Source organism: Peromyscus eremicus, chromosome 3 (genome assembly GCF_949786415.1).
Source record: "Peromyscus eremicus chromosome 3, PerEre_H2_v1, whole genome shotgun sequence".
Lineage (NCBI taxonomy): Eukaryota > Metazoa > Chordata > Mammalia > Rodentia > Cricetidae > Peromyscus > Peromyscus eremicus.
In genome coordinates this window covers 30,374,161-30,397,336 of record NC_081418.1, presented here as the reverse complement: position 1 = coordinate 30,397,336, position 23,176 = coordinate 30,374,161, and the positions used below count along the sequence as shown (strand labels likewise).

General features: G+C 41.5%; 1 protein-coding gene across 10 annotated transcripts in view; it reads right to left on the bottom strand.

Moving 5' to 3' along the window:
- St7 (suppression of tumorigenicity 7) overlaps window positions 1-23,176 on the bottom strand; it is a 238,527-nt gene that overhangs the window by 52,015 nt on the left and 163,336 nt on the right. For all 10 annotated transcript variants that reach the window (XM_059257399.1, XM_059257400.1, XM_059257401.1 and 7 more), the window contains one exon: window positions 2,480-2,594. In XM_059257399.1, coding sequence (XP_059113382.1) covers window positions 2,480-2,594 — 115 coding nt within the window. The remainder of the gene's footprint in view (window positions 1-2,479; window positions 2,595-23,176) is intronic.

Below are 23,176 nucleotides of genomic sequence, written 5' to 3'. Positions count from 1 at the left end.
GCATCACTAATCCCTTCATATCGCTTCCCAGAACACGACTTATAAAACTTAGCCACTTAACAAACAATAAAGAAGGACTGCTGTACCCATAAACCCTCCCAGAAACAGCCACCCAACCAGAACATTCCAACTTGGGGAGATAACATAATCCTGTTGTTTTGGGTGTGACTCTGTGAAAGGGATGGAGGGCTACAATTCAAAGTGCTGTCTCTAGCAACTTAGATAAGAATGACTGAACTTGAACCAGGGCAAAACCCAGGATGCCCCATAAGCTGTCTACTCCAAGAGCTCCAAAGCACTCACTTCCTTGTATAGGGCCAGATAATGGGCCCGCAGCTCAGTCAAGATCCTTTGCGTCTCCAAACAAAGCATTAGGGATGAACTTGAAAGGACCATGCCATGGGATGGGATAAAGAACAGGAGACATGTTTCCCCACAGTCTTAAGTGTCTGCAGCTCACCCTCAAGAAGAGTGACTTCAGCAGCCACTTCATTATGTGTCTACTGTAAACGACACAAGCCTAAGGCAAGTCGGCACCAACACTCCCCTCAGAGTTCAGTGGGGTTAGGTCATCTGCACTCTATCGACAACTGCTGAACTCAAAGCCTCTAAGGAGACAGCTCGGCAAACTATGTGTCCTGCCACCAGTGAGACTCTTTTTCCATGAATAATGAACAAGAACATCACTTCTGTTGCCAGGTACACAACATAAACAAAGCTCAACATGGGCCTTGATAGGGTGAGTTTGTCCATTTGCAATAAAGGAATTTTTCAAAGTGCAAGCCAAGTTTTAGTAGAGGGTGGGACAGGCTGTTGTAACAAGCAATACGAACATATGTTATCAGAATTTAATAAATCAGCTTTTGATTGTTGAGGAATGGAGGCTGTGCAATGGGATACATTGAGACAATGAATAAATCCAAGTGAGTTCATTTCTTTACTTGGCAATCAGTTTTATAACACAAGGCTGATGATTTCTATAATGAGCTAAGATCTTCATGGAAGGAGTCTTGAGACTTGTGATCTCAAAGGCTTTTCTAGTTAAAGCCCTACTTCTTAAGGCTTATTGGGCTGAGTATAGACCAGCACTCATGATGAGAACATGAACTTTTCATTGGGCAAAGCTGGTTGTCAGGTAGACCCATGACATAAGACTAACTCCTTCGGTACTAAAAGACACTCAATATATGAGCATTGTGCCCACAACGATGTATAGCTTACATCGCCAAGCTTCAAGTGAACAGTGAGATTCTAGAGAATAAACAGAGAATAAAAAATGAGCTGATGTGAACGCCAAACAGTCTTTTGTTTGTTTACTTTAAAGTATTCCATAAATACTTTAAAATCAGCTCCAAACTAAGTTGTGTATATCTTGTTACCACGGGGTGTGCAGATGTACACTGGCAAAGTGATGCCATCACTGGCTGAAGGCTTTTAGTTTCCATCATTCTGAGCAAGACTTTGGGGAAAACAAACAAAAACAGGCCCACAATAGCTCAGTTTCCTAAACAGCAGGGGCTAACAACACCATCTCTTAGGAAGTGTTGGTGGGTCAAAACTAAAATCCAAATGACATAGTTTGCTCTCTGTGTTTGAAGAATTTCAGGAAATCTGTGATTTGAATAATTCTTAAATAGACCAAGGAAGCTTGCTAAAGAAAGAATATTTTGCAATGCAAGAAAATTATTATGTAATATAAGTAATCATGCCATAATATCAAATCTATAAGCAAAACACATTTATGGAGAAAATGATTAAAATAAGTCAGAAGAGTGTGAAGTTCTACAGAGAGTATAAACATGGCAGGCAATTATGTATATAATTTTTGTACTACTAATCAAATACTAAATTCACAGACACCACTGTAAACAGAATAGGTTTAAGTTCTCGACACTGTACCAGCTTCTTTCCCTGACTCACTAGTAACAGGTAAAGTAGAATAAGTTCATGAGGAAGTGACCAGGATGGTGAAGGGCCTTCAAAGGCATCGGTGTCATGTAAAATCATAGGGGTAGTCTGTTATTAAGGAAGACCTTCTGGGAAAGGGAACATGACTTGTTCTTCAAACGTTTACTTCGTCACTGTCACCTGTGGCATGGCTATTAGCTGTTCTATATTGATCTAGAGCATCAATACGGCCATGAGATAGTGATCACAGTGAACCTGCAGGGTGTCATGGGAAGACCTCATGGTGCTGCCCAACCCCACATGTGCTGTCTCTTGATCAGGAGGGAACCAAGCAGAGACACACAGCTGCCGGGTGGGAGCATATCAGCAGTCTGTGGGAAGTAAGGCTAAGAGTGGAGCACAAGCCACATAAGAACTCAATTGAAGACGCTAGAGAATAACCATCATAATGCTACAAGTGGCAATTCTTAGTGTTACCAAAGTCCCACTTGAAATTGTCATTCCTATCTAATCAGTGGATTATATCAAGGAGAAAGGAGTTCTCAAGTGCATAAAATACCCCAGGACTTACCGTCATACTTTGCTAAGACAGCCTGGACATCAGCATAAGCTTGGAGTTCCAGAAGGGCTTCTAGAAGGTTTTCATGGATATTGAACATGCTTAAGAGGGGGAATTCTTTCATTAACTAGGAAACAAGAGACCAGGGTAATAATTAATATGCATGCCTTATATTTTCACATTTATACTTAAGGAATATAACATGTACAGTAAAAGGATTCCTAGACAGTCAAGTATTTTAAGTACTAGTACTTGAGGCTGGGGAAATGGCTTAGTCAGTAAAGTGCTTGCCACGTAACCATAAGGACCCGAGTTCAGTCTTCAGAACCTTTATTAGAAACAAAGCAAACACACAACTCCAGTGTATGCCTCCTGCAATCTCTGTGCTGTGCTGGTGGGGCAGTCAGGAGAATCCTGGGGCTTGCTGGCCAGCTAGTTTAGCTGATCAGTAAGCTTGAAGTCCAGTAAGAAACCCTATCTCAAAAAGACAGGAAAGGATGGATGGATGGATGGATGGATGGATGGATGGATGGATGGATGGAGGAAAGGAGAGAAGGAGGGTGGGAGGGAGGGAGGCAGGTAGGAAGGCAGGCAGGCAGAAAACAAGATAGATACTAGGCATTGTCCTCTGGCTTCCATTTGCACATAGACACACACATGTGTACACATAAAAGAAGTATAACTGACACTAAATTATCACATATTTGCATAATATAAAAATACAAGGACGAAGAAGATGGCTGAGTTGGCACATACAGTACTTTCCATGTGAGTGGGAGGGTCTGAGATTGATCCCCAGCACCCATGCTAAAAACAAAAATCTGGTGCAGCAGCCTACTTCTGTGACTTCCAGCACCGAGGAGGAGGCAGGGACAGGAGCACCCTGGAGCTTGCTGGCTAGCCAATCTAGCCCAACCAGCAAGCCTCGGGTTCCACGGAGGGAAGCTGTGTAAAACGCCAGGTAGATTCACACATGCAGGTACCCTGCTGTGTCTGCAGAGCACTGTGCAAGGCGAAGTCAGACAAAATCCCAGGCTGCAGCAGGAGATGAGCAGGAACTCCTCCCCCAGACCAGAAGCTAATGGCAACTGGTGGCTTCTCAGGGAGAGGCCCGGTTTCCTTTGACAGCAGCTCCTGTTCCGTTGACCACACCCAAGGGCATGTTGTCAGCACAAACAGAACTTGAGAGGATTGGGGGGAAAAGGAAAACACAAAGGATGGGTAAGGAAGAGAGGTGGATCTGGGAGGAGCTGGAGAGGATGAATGTGATCAAAATACACTGTATGAAATTCTCAAAGAACTAATAATATGTATATAAATAAATATACATATTACTAAACTAAATAATAAAATATTAATTATATATATATAGTTTTGGTGACAACAAAACAAGGTAAAGAGCACCTGACAACACCAAAGCTGACCTCTGGCACCCATATGCATGAGCTCACATGTGTACGCGCATTTACATGCACCAAGTGAACCCACGTGCACACACATACATGAAAACACACACATACACACATATATTACAATCCTTATAGTAATAAAATTAATACTTGATTACAAACAGACCTTATGTTTAAATCATTAAATGCTTCTTTTTCTGTTTTTTGTTTTTGTTTTTGTTTTAAGAAGAGCGACAAGTCTGAATTTATACCAATCTAAAGAGGGAGGAAACCTAAAAGAGAGAGGTTTTCAGAACAATAGATGTTCAGTAACTACAAAATACCACAGAGACTAAACCCAGTGAAGACAGAAAACAGCTCACAGTTGCTGGTAGCTGGTCCAGAGCAATTTGGATGGAAGCCAGAGAGTAAACGGAGAGGCGAGGAGGCACTCTTGTGTCAAGCAGCCCGAACAAAACTGAGAACTAGGAAAGCAGATAGCTGGAGGGCAGTATGTCTGAGGGAAACTTTGGTAGAGATCAGGGCGGGGGTAACCTTAGTAACACAGGAGTCAAGGTCCCTGCCGGACCCTGGGAAAGAAGTGGCATGAAGAGTTTAAAGGCAGAGATGAATGAGCAAATATGCAGTAGGAGGCGACACAGATCTGCTCAGAGTAAGACCATCCCGAGAGCCCGAAACTGGAGACTCAACACACAGAGACCACAGTTGCCACACCTTAAAATGTGACCCATTACAGTTGCATTTCAGAGAATGGGGGCATCAGCTGGGCACACCAGCAAGGCATTCTACCGTTAGGTTGAACTTGGCAGACTGGATAAAGTTCTGTAAAACAGCAAGGAGCAAGAGAGATGGCCACACAGGAAAATATAGATTAAAGGACCAGGCAACACTTCTCAATGAGATACAGAGAAGGACAGGTCCACCGGGACTCAGACATAACAGTGCTCAACATCAGTGAGGGGTAAGGAGAAAGAAGAATGGACCAAGAATTTACTAGTAAATCTTCTCTTAGGTAGGGTAAAATTGCATCTTAAGGAGAGAGAATCAGGTTTTTTAGAAAGTAAATTCATGTATTTCTGTTGATCTATTTAATCCCTACATGGACAATTACTTTCAATTATAATATGATGGTGTCTAAAAAAATTAATAAATCTTTTTTATGTCACTCTCCATGATAGAAACTATGCTGTGATAAATAATAATAAAGTATAGGTGTGCTGGCTAGTTTGATGACAACTTGACACAAGCTAGAGTCACCGGAAAGGAGGGAGCCTCCACTGAGAAATGCCTCAGTAAGATCTGGCTACAGGTAAACATGTAAGGTATTTTCTCCATTAGTGATTGATGTGGAAGGGTCCAGCTTATGGTGGTTGGTGCCCTCCCTGGGCAGGTGGTCCTGAGTTCTATAGGAAAGCAGACTGAGCAAGTAACAAGCTCAGAGCAAGCCAATCAACAGCACCCCTCCATGGCCTCTGCATCAGCTCCTTCTTTCAAGTTCCTGCTTGAGTTCTTGTCCTGACTTCCTTCAATGATGAACTATGATGTGGAAGTGTAAGGCAAATAAATCCTTTCCTCTCCAACTTGCTTTGGGTCATGGTGTTTCAGCATAGCAGTAGTAACCTTAACTAAAACAACAGGCTAATTTACCACTAACCAATGGACACTTGGTGTTGACTGTCTACTTCCTTTCTTAAGAACATTTTTTAACATCTTAAGTTTGTTAAGAATATTCTTTGGTTTTTTTAAAGCCATAATTTATTTAGCACATCTTTTAATTTTTTTGCAAACCCAAAGAACATAATTTTACTACTAAAAACACCTATCAAAATCATTTGGTGTCCAAAAAGACCCACAGTCTGAACTCTCAGAAAGAGGCCTGCAATATTTTCATTGTTGTTAAAGGAAGCCAATGAGACAACCCCACACACTGTGGATGTTCTGTAACTAATAAAAGTATTTCTTGTTCTGGTTCACTTTGGTCTTGGCTGACATCAGCCTTTGATTTTTTTTTCACTTTTTCTAATTAAAGCTTGTTAGAACTAAAGTTCCCTGTCATGCAGCAGTTGGCAACACAATAAAGACATTTTCTCAACTGTAACATTTAAACATTTATCACTTTTGACCAATTTTTCAAGTAATAATCAAATTTCAAGGACACGAGTCATATTATATAATTTTAAGATGCAATTCCAAGTATTAGTTGCTAAAGCTTAAATTCTGATGCTTATTAAAACCCAAGGAGACATGTGCACATCTGATCTCTAAAACTATTTCTGTGTCTAGGGTCTCCATGTGAAGAATTCTCACATACAAATGTCTGCTCTGCCCTCTCACCTAAGAGAATAACTTATAAACTATCTTTCCAACAGCTTTACCTTGTGTCCATAAAAGCAACACACCTAATACTCAGTGGCAAGTTTCCCTCTCCTAGAACAACCTTTCAAATCTATTCCTCATCCTTGGTACCTCCTGTATAGGAACACAGTATATCAATCCCCCATCAATGTCTGATCCCTAACATGGCTGACACCTTACAGGTCCTATAATATGTAAAATGGCCAGATAGCATTCAAGTTTTCACAAGGCTATTAAACAAAAACTCTTTTCTTTGAGCTTTATTTACACCCTCATACTTTGGTGCCATTAGAAACCTTACTATTCTTACCTCAGCACCACCTCTTTCCAACTCAACTTTTGCAAGCCTGTTGTAGAGTTGTGTTTTATTTGTTTTGTTTTTAACATACATTGAGATCATGCTTCACGACCCTGTCTGACTAGACTATTCCACCAGCCCTTGACATGGTTATCTGTATCTTAAAACAAAACAAAACAAAACAAAACAAACAAAAAACAAAACAAAACAAAACCAGTTAGATTTGAATATAAATTTACAAAGAAGCTGTTTATCACATTGTTTGTTACAGTAAAGAAAAACGCAAGCACCTTAAAATGTGACCCATTACAAACATTTATATACAGTAAATGTCACTATCTTTTGTTTATTACATGTAATTATTAGAAGCTAAGTTCTCCTTGAAGGTAAACCCTATTGGTGGAGACAGCATACACCATGGTCGCAGGGCATGGAGAGATCAAATTGATACTGACCTAGGAACTTCCTCCTGCTGACTCATTTTCATAGTACTGGAAGGTGCTATGAAGGCTACTCGAGGAAGAAGGGGGAAGTCATTGACAATCAATCACCAGCGGTGAGTCCTGTGAACTACAATAATAACCAACTTGGCAAGATATGTCCATGAGTGTAATAGGGGCATGGATGTTACGAGTGTAACCAACTACATTTTTTCTGTTAGATTTACCGAGTGCTCCACAGGAAGAAGTACATGCATGTTACTATAAATATGGCCAAGAACTGATGTTTGGGAAGCTCATAGATCCTAGGGGTGAACCTACTATTATTATTCTGCCAAACAGATAGAGTATCAAGCTGCTGTCTAAATTTGTATTTTTATATCCATAGCTCTCAGTCCTCATCAGAGAAGTTTCTTTGTGTGGTAGATATTAGTTTAATTCAGAAACCTAAAACTGGTCCAAGTGCAGAAATAAGTGTCAATGGAGTGCTCAGTCACAAACGGGCTATCTGTATCACACACCGAACTCACAGGAGCTGGCCTGCCTGCACAAGATCAAGCCAGCCAACATTCTTGTTTGGAGTGGGAAAAGTTCATGAGTGCCCATCCCTAAATGAGGAGCTATAGCTAGTTAATGACTTCTAGGGAAACCAGAGTCAGTGTTCTCTGAGGGTATATGGGCAGCACAAAGGTCGGGGGTGGGGGTGAGTGACAAGTGAGAGTAGATTGGGAAGGAGTAAAGGGGAAGAGTAGGGAGGACTATGACCAAAATACAGTGTATGAAATTCCCAAAGAATTAATAAAACTATTTTTTAAAGTTCCCCTCTAAGACCCATAACCTAACTAGACCCAGGTAGTTAGGTGGCTGTTTCTTTTTTTTTTTTTTTTTTTTTTTTTTGGTTTTTCGAGACAGGGTTTCTCTGTGTAGCTTTGCGCCTTTCCTGGAACTCACTTGGTAGTCCAGGCTGGCCTCGAACTCACAGAGATCCGCCCGGCTCTGCCTCCCGAGTGCTGGGATTAAAGGCGTGCGCCACCACTGCCCGGCAGGTGGCTGTTTCTTGTACCAGGCATGATTTCTTCCTGTCGAGTTGGGCTTTAAGAGACAGTTACTTGTTACTGCCAAGATATGAGTGCCATTCTTGCACCTTTGGAGCTACCTTGATTGGCCATTGTTGTGGTTCACAGGCATCACAAGTGGGTAGGACTATTGATTGTGCCCCTCCCTTGGCAGCTTGCATAATAACTTCTGGTATTATGAATGGTAGACTGTAAGACAGAGGCTTTTTGGTTAGATTCAGCTCAAATCTTCTAAGTACTGTATCTGAAGTGGGCAATGTCCTCAGCAATAGGGACTTACTTACCTTTGGTGTCTGAGAGGCAGCCAAGGACAACATCAATAGCCTATATTGTTTTGGGGGTCACTTAGACTGCTGTGGCCATCAACTCAAATGGAGGTTTCTTATGCCTGGTACTGGGGTTTTGTTAGGTAGCCTAAGGCTCTTGTGAGGGCATTGTCAGCCCAAGTGGTATAACTTCATTTAAGACACACACACACACACACACACACACACACACACACACACACACAAAAAGCCAGGCGGTGGTGGCGCACGCCTTTAATCCCAGCACTCGGGAGGCAGAGCCAGGTGGATCTCTGTGAGTTCGAGGCCAGAGCCTGGGCTACCAAGTGAGTTCTAGGAAAAGGCGCAAAGCTACACAGAGAAACCCTGTCTCGGAAAAAAAAAAAAACAAAACCAAAGACACACACACACACCATATGTATGATATATATATACACACACACACACACACACACACACACACACACACACACTTATATGTATTGCAGATAATTTTAGGTAAGTAATAAAGTAACATGATTCCTTGAGGTTTCATTAAACATCCTTAGTATTATTTATCCACCCTCTCTCCCTCCTCCTTCTGTATTGACCTCTCTCCTTCACCTCCAGTTAAGGATCCCTTCTCTGTTTTTCCCAGTCCCCCAGTGTATCACCTATATCCTCCTGTTCTTATCTCTAGCCTCCCATCTTTATGATTCCTTTTTACTTTCCTGGTTTCTGTGGTTAATCCAAGGTTATATATAATCCAAGGTTATAAACTCACATCCAAAGATTTGGAGGTATGAACTGTGTTTATTCTTCTGAGTCTTGGTTACCTCATTCAATATAATATTTTCTAGTCCCACCCCTTTACCTTCATATTTCACAGCTAAACTGAGGAGAACCTCTTACCACCACTTTACCACACCAGCATAATTCCTACTTGCATTCTAAAACTTTTCATTGTACCTACAGATAAATGCAGACCATGCCTCCCTTTGGTGGTCAAAGAAGCTTCTCTGTGCAGCAGACAGGAACTACTGCAGAAAACCAGAACTCACCATAACGGAGAGCTCAGATGACCTTGGAGAGCCTAGCCCCAGCTGGTTCATCTACAACATAAATCCTGTACCTAAAGGCTCAGAGAACATCATATAAGAAGGGCCCAGGAAGTTGGCTGTGAAATTATGTCTCCGAGAAATAACAGGGAAGCTATACATATGATACAATAACAATATGGTTGCCTAAACAAGGCCTGAACACAGACATGCCAAAAGATATGCTAAAAGGGAAGGAGGAAATGTCACTGGGTCCCATTTTTAGACAAAGATCTACAGGCAACTAATAATTGCTGAAGGGAGACTTGGTCTTTCCTAGGGATGAGCTGCCTAAGTGGTTATTGAATACCAAGTGGCTGGCCCTGAAATCATAGATCAACACACGAGCAACACCAAATACACTCAGCAAATTGCATTCACACACACACACACACACACACACACACACACACACACACACACCAATAATAATCAGAGAAAAAGAGCATCAATTTGAAAGGAAGTAAGGGGAACATGGAAGTGGTTGGAGGAAGGAAAGGGAAGGGAAAAAGTGATGTAATTATGTTTTAATTGGAAATTTTAAAGTTCTGAAAAAATGTCTAGTGGCATGACTTTGGAAATGCTAGCATATAGTGTTACATCAGATAAAAGCTGATAAAACTATATTGTTCCATAAAATCATGCTTTTCTTGTGTGCCCTTGCATAAAAACACAAGCATATGCTGAAGTAAGATTATTTCTGATTGGTGAGATTAAAGGTGATTTTTACCTCCTGGTTCCATATTTTCTATGGGTTCTAATTTTTTGCTTGTTTGTTTTGTTTTTCAAGACAGGGTTTCTCCGTGTTGTTTTGGTGTCTGTCCTGGATCTCACTCTGTAGACCAAGCTGGCCTTGAACTCACAGCAATCCACCTCGCTCTGCCTCCTGAGTGCTGGGATTAAAGGCGTGTGCCACCACTTGGCCTTATGATTCTAATATTTTTAAAGGCACTCATATATATTTGATACAGTTAAGGGGAAAACTGATCACTTTAACAGTACTGGCTCCTCACAGCCAGCAAGGTGGTTGTGTGTCAAGGGGTTGATACACAAGCCTGAGTTGGGTCCCTGGAGTCCAAATGAGAGTAGATAGAACTGACTCTACAAAGTTGTACTCTGACCTTCCCATGCACACGTGCTGTGACAGGCATAAAAGCACACACACAGCATACATGTATGCACACACTAATTAATTAGCTAATTAATTTTAAGAAGAGAGTCCTGGAGTCTTATTAATTCAGGTTCACACTGGTCATGTTCCAATCGTAGAGGGCTTTCAGTTCCTTGGATAGGACGTGTCCACTCATCCTTTTGTCTCCTAGCCCCCTTCCTCAATTGAGCACTCTCCTGTCCCTGGACCATCGGACCAACTCCAGGAACCCTTCCTTCTCACCCTCCAGCTTGAACTGACCAGAGTCTTTGTCACAACAGGCTGACGTTCCAGCTCCCCTCTGGGCAGTGAAATCTGTCAGAGACTGACCCACCATGGATGCACACTTCCTCTGTGACTGGAATGCCTTCTAAAGTTCTGTGCCTTTGTGGATGCCCTGGGTCTATGGCAAGCCTTTGGGTTACATATTCTTTGGGTTACATGTTCTTCTACTGTTTATGATCTCCCATTATTTACATGCTGGAAGAGCTACAACTACACCCTGTAAGTTTTGGCTCAGCATACTGATGAATTTTCTTACACTAAGAGCTGCCCTGGATAGACAACAGATGATGTAGAACTCTAACCCTGGGACTAGTCACAGCGACTAGTCACTCCAGGACCTCTAGACTTCTACAACTGCAGGAAAGAATTCCCAGCTCCTAAGCCTAACTTCAGACCCTCTCTCAGTTCAGTACCAGACCCCATTTGGCTTTGTGGTTTGCTGCAAGGTTAAAGCCCGGCCTTGTCAGACAGACCCAGTATACATCATTCCTAGAATTCCTTCTACAGTTGCTAGTCACTGTGTTTCTGCTCAAACTGTTTTCACCACCTGGAATACCTTTCCCCCTCATTTACAAGGCAGCCTGTCAAAATCACCCCACACTCCAAAGCCCAGATCAAATGCCACCTCCTAAAGTCACAGCATCATAGAGAGTGAGAGCCAGTGGAGTCCACAGAGACCCTCTAGACACCCGCCCCACTTTTCAGAGGAGCTCCCTCCTACCGCCCGCCCCCATCACACAATGACGGCTGCAAATTCAAGGGACTCAGCCAAGGTTAATGTGGGGACTATGATTCAAGCCCAGTCATCGGCACCGAGTCCAAATTTCAACACATCACAGCTCCAGTCTCAGGACTGCCAAGTCTGGAGAACTGAACCCCTCTGCTTCTGAAACAAAGCTTGTTGTATTTCTCCTTGCATTGTATTTGCGTGGATTTAAGGAAGTAGTTATACCATAGAGAGGAAAAGAACTTAAATTTGGAGTTGTTTCTGAATTGAAATCCAGCCCCTGCCACTTACTACCTGCCACATTTTATAGAGATTGTTAAGCGCCTGAGCTTTGGTTTTCTTTGTCTGGGGTCTCCACTCACAGGGCATCATCCCAAATTCTCTACCATCTACCTAACTCACTAGGCCCTCCCACCCCATTTTCTACTTCTATCGCCTTCTGACGTCATTTCAGTCATGCGGCTTGATCATCGATAATTTACAAATTGAAACAAAAGGATTGGATAGTGCTAACGGGCAATCCTCCAACGGCAGGACAAGCCAACGCTTCTCTCCATAAGGGCCAGGGAGCCGCCACTGGAGCTGGTTCAAGACTTATGGTCTCTATGGCAACTACTCAATACTTACAACCTGAAAACAGCTGTGGGCAATATGTAAATGAATAAGAAATCCTGTGTTCTCATAAAACTTTCTTTACAGAAGCAGGTAACAGGCTGGATGTGGACCACAGGCTTTCATTTGCCAACCCCTGGTTAATAAGAAGAAAATTTAAAACCCAAAAGGTTTTTTTTAAAAAAAGCATTTCTCAGTGATATCATACTTTAAAAGCCTGACATCTCCTACCCACAGCTGGTTTTGCGGACTGCTGTAACATGTAAAAGGCCTTCCCTACAACCTACCACTTCCCCTTCAGCACAGTTCCCCAGAGCAGTCACCAGCTGAGATGTGAGCATGGGAGCAGGAAACCCCGCTGAGATACAGGACTGGACAGATGTAGTGAGGCCTGTTCACATGACAATATGTTGTCCATCAGAGAGAAGGAGTAAGCTGCGACCTAATGTCCTAATGGGAACAAAAACCGAGCAGTTTTGGGTAAAGAAGTACACTACGGAAAAGTGTGCTCTAAAATACAGTATCACTTACCTAAACTTAAAAACCCACACAAGTCCAGGTCGTGTGCCTATGTATTTTATATATTATACTGTATGTTTTTTCGCATTGTAAATTTCTTCAAGATGTTCAATATTTTTCACATATAACATCTCAAAACCTGAAGGGCTAATTTTTATCAGATTTATTTTGTCTTCTTATATTCTAAGTGATTTTTTGTTATTCTTTTTTAAATTATTTTTATTTTTTTTGAGATTATAATGTAATTATATGATTTTCCCCTTTCCTTTCCTTTCCTCATTTCAAATCTTTCCATATGCCTCCTTCCTCTCTTTTAAATTCATGGCCTTTTTCATTAATTGTTGTTACATGCATATATATGCATATGTATAATATATGTAGTAATACGTGTATATATGTAACAACAATTATATATATATGTATATATATACACACACACACATTACTAAATACAACCTGTTCAGTCTGTGTAATGTTACTTGTATGTATGTTTTCAGTGCTGATCATTTGTTACTGAACAACCAATTGGCACTGTGAGTATTTATTTCTCCCTCTTTAATTTAATTTAATTTTTTAATTGCCTGTATTTTCTGTGTAGAGTGAGGCCTTGTGGTCTCCCAGGCCCTTTAACCACTTTAAACATGTCTATTGTTGTTGATGAATTGACTTTTGAGGCAAAATTGTTCCTTTACAGGGATAGTTTGATTCTGTAGCTCCTTGAGTGGTGCTGGTTTGTTAAGAAGGCACCTCAGCTGGGCGTGCTGGTGCACACCTTTAGTCCCTTGCACTTAAGAGACAGGCAGGTAGATCTTTGTGAATTCAAGGCCAACCTGCTCTACTTAAAAAAAAAAGTCTCTGAATAAACACTTAGAAACTTTCCTCCTGAAATAATTCGATCCTATAGAGTCCAATACACTGTATACTTTATGTCCAACTTTATAATGACATCAAATAACCACTAATCTCATGTGAACCATAATCTATAGCCCCCATTCTTCATTATCCACCTACTTTAAGAAAGTAAGTTCACTAACAGACCATGAGGAACTACATACATTATTACCTCATCTTGGAAGATATTTTGGAGTTAGGTCTACTGTAAGGTAAGTTCTTTCCCTAGTTGACTTTCAGTGGTGAGGCTGGGGTTAGGCTTAGACAAGACTAGTTAATAAGAATGGTGTGGGTGTGTCATCGAAGTTCTGTCTTTTCCAGACCGACACTGACAGCCTTATTCCCCATAGCCCACTGTTTTCAAAATGAAAGGACTCACCGTTAGAGAGAAGGCATGTAATCAAGAACATGGCCACCTAGCAGCAGATGTAAGTATGGGTTTACATTCAGGAGCAGTGAGCTTCTGGGGTGAGCTCATAATCCTCATCATCAAGAGAGGAGAAACACCCAGTACACAGGACGCATACACCATCCTCAGCACAAACTCCCAGCCAAGTATGAAGCCATCATCCTTATACAACATTGACATGGGTATATTGAATTTCTGACGTGCTATTTGTTTACCTCTGGTATAACTGGTTTCCTTTTGAGTTTGGTTGCACAATATTACACAGTCTATCTCTATTTATTTAGAAATAAAGTATAAAAATGGTTTGGCAACATAATTTGCCTATTAAGAAAACACTACAGTTCCCATATCAAGCTTTAATGAAAGCATATGATAAATGTTGAGGCCTGTTTTCTATAAGCCAAGTCATTCTAAATCAATCCTTGAATTCACTCACTATCTAGCACAGTTCTGTTTATTTATTTCCTTCTGTCTTCTCCTCACTGCTAATTGCTTTTTTCTGGCAGCCAGAAATCTATATGCCCTGCTTTGCCCATAGAATGAAAACACTAATTTTCCTCTGATTCCTCTAATACCTATGAGGAAGAACACGGGATGGGCCACAGATAGAATTTCAGTTCCAATTTTACATCATCTGGATATTGTCAGTTCAAGTTTGTTTCAATGGAAGAATCTGAAGCACTTTTGAAGCGAACATTTATGAGCTCAAATGGACGAAGGAGGAGAGCTAATTCACTGGATCTGAAATGCTCTGTGGACATAATTTAGAACTACAGTCTGTATGCTTTTTCTCAGCTGACTTGCAGGATGAAAACAACAGTTTAAACTTTCAAGTTTGATTTGCATCTATTTAAACCTTTTATTAGTTTAGCTATCCATATATTGTTCCTTGAGAGAGAAAGCTCTTACATATTTCAAGGCAAAGGTAATTAACACAGAGCTTCAGCCAAATTCCTACTGAGGTCAATTCAAACTTAGCCTAATTAAGGTTTAAACAATTTGGCCTGTATTATATTCAAACAGCAGATATTATTTTGTCAGAGTTTCAAGTTTGACATTTTTAATCAGTTTCAAATAAGGCATAAACAGAAAATAGAAAAGACACTTTACACTGCACGGCTTATTTATCCATTATTTTTACTGACACTATGGGCATGAAAGGGAAGAATGAATTACTTATTAGAGTCCTCAGAGGCCCAGGAGCATTCCATTTGCACAGATACTATAAAATGCAGCCTCTAAAGACACTAGTAAGAAAATGTTACCTGCAGAACTAATTAAAAAGTAAATATTGATCAGCATCAATTGAAAAGTAACATGGTCAATATCTTCATGGATGTTAGTTAAATTGCTTGTTCCTCAATGGACTGACACATAGCTACACACAGGACCAGTTGCAGGCATGACTGTGGTCTGCCAATAAGCTTTGGCTCTCACAAAAACCCAAAAAGCTGGAGGGTTACCTACATAATGTTCTATGTTTCCTGTCAAAACAATGCTCAGTTCCTTCCGGAGAAGAAGCGCTTTCTTCAGATTTTCAGTAATCAATATAAGCTGTGTGCTCTCAGAGTCCTAACACAATTGCTTTCAGAATGGAACTTCCCCTTGTGTTTGGCTCCTCACGTGGAACCAATGCCATCCACAGTCTCTTCTTCCATTAGTGAGAACTTTTTCACTTACTGTAAGACGTTTAAGAGCTTTCCTTCCCAGTCTGAAAGAAGTTCCAACAGCACCAGTGTTCTGTTACTACAGAGGAGATCTCCCAGTGATGAACTCCACAGTAAATGGCAGTTTCAGGAGCCTCAAGGACTGATACTTTCCTCAAATTTCTAGGTAGTTCTTGGAGTAGAATATTGCTGTATCATCCTGAACAGCTTAGAATCTAGTGTGGCCTCACCCTGAGATAAGGAAAAAGCCTGGAAAATTGAGTGCATATTTTGAATGACGTGGAAGCAGGCCCAAGGAAAAGAGGACACTGTGTATCCTTCCTTCTGTGATGGCTCTGGTCTCTTGTGGCAGGAGTGGCTTCAATAAGCAGCTAAACATACTGACCAGCCATTTCTGTCATATTGCCAAAATCACAATCACTGTTGTTGGCAGGCAATCTTCCACATTCATTTGAGTAACAGCAAATAGACTGATTCAGGAGATTAACTCATTTGGTTACCTGGGGCACAGTTAACAGATTCTCTGGCAGGCATTTCCCAGGGTAGTATGGAAAGCAACCTCAATGGAAGATCCTTTCAGGACGGCAGTTGGTACAGAGGAGCTGTACTCCACATTGTGCTATTCATCTACACACTGCTCTGTAATCATCTCACTCTTCTAGAATTATCTTTCCTCCACTTACCTTTCCACTGAACCTTCTTGGGACCTGTGCCCATGACTCCACATTCCCAAACATACCCAACATATTATGTACATTAGTTAGCTACTGGCCTGGGATTACAGCTTCATCAAAAGCAACTTGGGGAGAAAAGAGTTTATCTCAGCTTTCATGTTTCAATCACAACCCACCATGAAGGTAAAACAGGGCAGGGACTCAAGGCAAGAACCTAGAGGCAGGAACTAAAGCAGAAGCCATGGAGAAACGTAGCTTACTGGCTTGCTCCCCATCATACTCAGCCAGCTTTCTTACACAACCAGAACCACCTGCCCAGGAGTGGCTCTGCCACAGTGAGCTGTGCCCTCCAACACCAACCACTAATCGAGAAAATGGACTACAGAGCTGCCTACAGGCAAACCTTACAGAGGCAGTTCCTCTGTTGAGTTTCCCTCTTCCCAAATGCCTCCGGATTGTGTCAAGTAGACATAAAAATAACCAGGACACCCTCCTTTGACATGTTTTATACTAGCTAACAGACTCTCACACACTGAAGAGTTTGGTATCTCAGTGCATAGTCTTACTTTTGACCTCAATTTATCCACAATGTACATAATTCCAGTCCGTGTGAACATCCTGTGTAAAAGACTCTAATCAAAGCAAAATTAATTAAGAAACCTAAGGTCATATTCCAACTCCTGACATCATGTAGTCATGTTCGAGCTAGAGTTAAAATATGCATTGCTTTGAACAAAGGATACGGCCGCCCAGTTACACATTATTCCCTTAGGAAATCTCTCATTTTCTAGATAGACTCCCAGGAGTGGGCCTGGTTCTGGGCCCACTTTGTGCTTCCTGCTCTTCTACAATGGGGGACTTCCACCATAAGACCCTACCATTATAAACACTGCCATGAACTCTGCCATGCCTTCTCTATGGTGAAGGACTGAAATGTCCATGACCACAGACCTTTGCTTCCGAAGTTGTCCCTTCAGGTACTCAGTCACAGCAATGTAAAAGGACTTAAAACACCTTGTCAGCTTCTCACCTGTTGAGCTGTGAATCCACTTACCTTCCTGAAATCTCATTTTAGAAAAAGAGTAGGTAACTCACACTAACAGACGCCGTGAAGAACTCCTGCTTTCTGAAACTGTTACCTCCCCCAAATGATCTCCAAGTACTATGACTACCACTCAGGTGGCTGGGTTAAGAACCTGTGCACATCTCAGATTTCTTTGATTACAGTCTTTTTTTTTTCATATCAAATCTATTTAACCATTACTTTGTAAAATCGTCATTGAGAATCAGTGAGATGGCTCAGAGGGTAACCATGCGTGCTGCCAAGTCTGTCAACCTGAATTCAATCCCTGGAACTCATAAGTAGGAGAGAACTGACTCCTGCAACTTGTCCTCTGACCAACCACACTTGTGCTGGGCACACGAGTGTGTGTGCACATACACACACACACACACACACACACACACACAGAGAGAGAGAGAGAGAGAGAGAGAGAGAGAGAGAGAGAGAGAGAAGAAGAGGAAGAGGAGGAGGAGAGAAGAGAAGACAAGAGAAGAGAAGAGAAGAGAAGAGAAGAGAAGAGAAGAGAAGAGAAGAGAAGAGAAATGCAATAAATTTTTTAAAAGTCACTGAGTGTTATATATGCCAGGCATATATAACTAGGTTATATTGTTTTACTAAGTCTCAGTAATATATGGATTCCCCCACCCCCACCCCAGAGACTCACTTTATTCAGGTCTATACATATGAGGGTATTGGCTCAAGAGCAACCTCCATAGCATCTATCACTATGTGGAGAATAAAGTACCCTATGTACACAACCAAAAGCCACATCGCCTGTGCCCCTGAAACCTGGTCCAGACCTCCCCAGTCATTTGCTTCTCCAAGTGCCCAAAGGGTATGGGTGAGAACTTGCCCAGCATCAGCATAAACAAGGGAGTACATCGGTGTTCCAGGGAGACACTCTTGGAACACTATTCCCTGCTTTGCAGCTTTGGAAACCAAGAGCACACAGGAAGTAGTCAGCCAGGGAGTGCTCCCTCCCATGTTTGTGATCCCAGGACTGCTGCTCCGCACAAGGGAGGCAGCTGGTTCATCCTCCCCACCGCGGTCTACCGGGTCCTGTACACATCTAGTGTCCATAACAAGTTTTTCTTCTGACCTCTGTGTTGCTGTCTTGGTTATGCAGGGGTAAGAGGCAGTAACAGAACCCCCACCTACGTAATGCTGGGGTTGGGTTTATTTATGCTGCTGGGGGTTGGTCCACATAGTTTAAAAAAAATTCTTACTGTCATCAAAACAAAATTCTTTTTGCCAACTCATACACGTATACAATGAAATATGAATGACATCTGTTTCCTATTGCCCCTGTGTCTCCCCAACATGCCCGCTCCCAACTTCATGTTTTGTTTTTTTCTAATAGAACAGTAAATCCAGTTCTTTAGCATGTGTGCAGAGGTGTGAGGCCATCCGCAGTTCTATTTCTTAAACCTTGCGGATTAATACAACCTAGAATTCATCAGGGCTTGTTCTATCAGGATCCTCTCAGGCAGCTCTAAGCATTGGGTATGTATCTTCATCAGTGACAAGATGGATGTTGACAAAGGAAATCAGGTCGAGAGCAGCATTTCCTCTGTGTGTGTCTGAGGGTAGATTCTGTATCCCAAAGAAAGAAGTGGCAAAGGCAGTCCCTACCTCTTCAGAGAAAGAAAAGAGACATCTGCCTCAAAGCCATGCTCTGTGAGAACACCAGGAGAATCTCGAGGAAGGCACACACACTGAGGTCTTCCTCAAAGCTCCATGCAGCTCCCATCATCAGCGAAAGAGCACAAAGGCCTTCCAAACGGAGATGGAAGACAGACAAGTAAGTCAGCCCTCCCTCCTAAGGAACTACTGAGAAGATGGTACAAGGAGATAAACCTCCACCCTCCCCAAAACAGCAGAGGAGTGGGAAGCAGCTGCTGCTTCCCAGAGTTTAGCTGCCAGAGTCTAGAACAGGGGTAGAAGCCAAGGAAGCCACAGTTTCCTCTCTAATAGAGCGAAACTGCCTGCAGTACAACTAGAGAGGCCTCAGTGTTGGGCTTTGTTTACAAAACTAGCCTTAAATGTGTAGCTCTGAAACTGTCATGTAAGTCTTTCCTCAGTGCTTGACGGGAAATGTGGCGGGAAATGCGCCCATCTTCTCCCCTCCACGTATTCATATATTAATTAATTTAGCAAACACTGAATACACATCATGAGCCATTGAAGATGGTGAAGTTTTTTCCCTTGTAGAGTCTATTTGGTAGTGGAGTTAGACAATCAAGATTATCACTATAAACAAATAAATAATTAGATAATTTCAAAAGTGAAAGGGGGGAATTAAAAAGCAGGAAAAGATGTAACTGCTAGTGATATATTAGAAAGAGAGTATCACACACACACACACACACACACACACACACACACACACACAGACATGTGTTTCTTCAGACAGATATCATGAAAGGCTGAGGATTTGGGCCAGTGTCCTGGGCAGAGTCTAAACAAGAATCAAGTCAGGTACAAAGAGCAACCCAATGTGGTTAACATTCTAATGAATGATAAAAAATGGCATTACTTTGGAAGAAATTGCAGCCACATGAGGAGTTTGAGTCTGCATCTTATTCTAAATGCAGTGACCATTCAGTTACAGCTTCTAAGCACAAAAGTGACAAATTCTGATATAAATGTGAAAACTAGTTTTGCAAATACTATGCAAATAGCTACATCATTAGGGAACAAATGACGGATATTTGGAGGCTTAATAAATGATCAAGAATGTAAATGTAGATTTTAATAAATTGGGGACACTAGAAGAGTAAAGTAAAAACTCCAAATGCTGGACATTTTCACTGGGAGAGACGAAAGAGAAGAGTTTGACAGATACGAACAATGAAAGGATGTGAAAATAATCAGTAATTATTCTGTTACTCTCCACAGAATAATAAAAGCAATAAACACAAATGGGATAAATATACAAAAGTATAAAACCTTCATTTTTCAGTAAAATTGTATGCAACAAAGTTACCAGAGCCACATGGTCCTTTGAAGTCCAGACAGCTTGATGACGCAAGGACAACCCCAGACAGCAGATGGGAACTACGAGAGGTGAACAGAGCAAAGATGCACAGAACCTCAAACAGTGCTGAGTGACAAAGGTAAGCCCTGTCAACACACACACGGCACCATGTTACACATTCTGTAAGATGGAATAGAGGGGCTTCTCGGGAACCAGTGAGGCAGCGGCATCCAAGCACCATAGTAACAAGTGGAGCCTCTCACCATGCATGTAGAGGGACTCTAGAAATTCAGATGTCATTACTTCTCTTCTATTGAGTGGTTTCTTTGCTTCAAAAAAGCCAGAGTCACTACAGGCCACAAAGGGTCATGTCATTATTTACCTTAAACAGGTGCTTTTTTGCTATAACCGATCAAAACAGAATTCTTCCTCTTGAGCCTGTTTTGCTTAGTTTCCACACCTTAGCCGATAAAACTCCATTCCTTATGAAGCAAAATCCTCATAATCATCCTGATTTCCATTCTTCTCGTGCTACACATTCTGGTTCATTAGCAACTTCTCTCAGATATGCCTTGGAAAAACGCAGACTAACCATGCTAACCTCTGCTACCATGCCAGCCTGAGCCATGCATCTATTTGCAACACCAGGGCAAGACTCTTCTGTCTGCCCTCCCTGCTTTTCCCTCACCTCACGGCAGTAAATCCTTGCAAGGCTCCCCACCTCACTTACAGTGAAAGTGGAATTGACCACCACCTGCACACCCACGTGACCTCTCAGGCCCTCCTTTCTCTCCCCTGCATCTGTCTGACTGTTCACCCAGGACTCCTTTGTTGTTAGTGCTACATTCCAGGTGCTCTCCTGCCTCAGGGCTCCCAAACCTATGTCAGAGGACTAATACCCACTTCAGTCTCTGTCTAAATGTCACTTTCTATACCATGCATACCTGCCCACACTGTCTGACTCTGACTTCCCTGAACTCACTCTTCTCCATCCCTGGGCTTCTTCAACCTAGACCTGCCCTACATGGCTTTTCTTCCTCACCATCATCACTTTTGTGTACTCTGAAAATATACCTATGTTATTAGTTATTAGAAGAGTGCTCCTCTCTCCTAGAATATAACTAGGTAAGGCCCTTTGATTTGTTCACTGGTTCTAGAACCCACAAAGGACAGAAATTGATATGGAGAGATAGTCCACCTATTTTTGTTGAATAAATATATGGATGAACGGTGAATGGTTTAGGGCAAAGTGGAAATAGCAAGACCAAAATCAGGCTGCAGGAAAAATGGGAAAGAGAAGGCAGAGAATCAGAAAAAAGCATGCCAAACAAGAGCCACTGAACAAAACCAGAACAGAATTTGGGAAAGGCAAAACTGCACTAAAACTATAAAGGACTAACTGTAAATACCACTGAGACACAGAAGCCAGGTCCTCTTTGTTTTCTTCCTCCACACTCTGTTCATGGCCAGCACCCCTGAGCTTTCAGTGTTGCTAAAACAAATGCTGTAAGCCTAACTTCTATGACAAGTGAGTTCTTACTGACAGCATTTACCTTCAAGGCTCACTATTTGTACATACAGCAAAGAAAGAATCTAGAAATGTGCCAGCTATCACTATAACAACATTTATTAACATATTTTATTGTTTGTATTTAATTCAATGGTATACCTGTATATCAAGATTTGAAAATAAATTGTTCAAGTGGATTCTGGGTGCCTACAGGTAACAAAAGCATCCTTCCCACTCTCCATCCTCATATAAGGAGGGTGTACTTTCTTTAACTATTCACCTTAACGACCTTTAAATCAAGTTATCAACCAAATCAAGTTGCCCATAACAATCCATGACAATCTTAAGGAAAGAAACAAAAAGAACTGTTTATAAGAAAATCACATGACTTGTGAAATAAAAAGTCAAAAAAGGAAGGAAAAGGGCTACATAAATCAAGAATGAATGAATGAGGTAAAAATAGAAATAGGCCTTCAAAAATATTCCTTTAGCATCCTTCCTAAAAAGGACCTTTGCATTTTTATAATAAGAGCAGAAATCTTACAGAGGGGCTGAGAAGGGAAGAGAGAGAGAGAGAGAGAGAGAGAGAGAGAGAGAGAGAGAGAGAAACTCAGTAAGTAAAGTTAATGTCCTGCAAGTGTAAGGATCTGAGTTCAATTCCCATAACCCACATTTTTTTTTTAAGTGTGCAGCTATAATCCCAGTCCTGGGGAGGTGAAGTCAGGTAAATCCCTGGGGATTACTGGCCAGTCAGACTAACTTACTTGGCAAGTTAAAGACCAGTGAGAAACCCTGTCCAAAAGGTAGATGGTACCCAAAGTAAAACACCTGAAGTCATCTGTGGCCTCCACCTCCACATGTATGCACACACACACTCACACACACACACACACACACACACACAAAATTCTTATAAAAATATATTTCACAATGTCTATAGGGCACACTAGTTCTCTTTTATAAGTCACTGATTTTGTAAATATTTATCAAATAGCAAAATGAAAATCAGCAGTCCTTAATGACTGACAAGTTTTAACTAATCCCAGGTGTATATGTGTATTTTTGATGGTGTGGTATAATATGTGTCTGTGTGGGTTTGTACATATGTGTGTGGAGGCTAGAGGTCATCAACAGATGTCTGTCTCAATTATTGTGCACCTTATTTCTTCTATTGCTCTACATTTTATTTTACTAAAAATAGGTCATTCTTTAGGCAAAATAGATTCTCCATTATAGAAATTGTCTAACCAAGGCAAGTGAAAGGGACCAGTCTTATAATAATCTTAC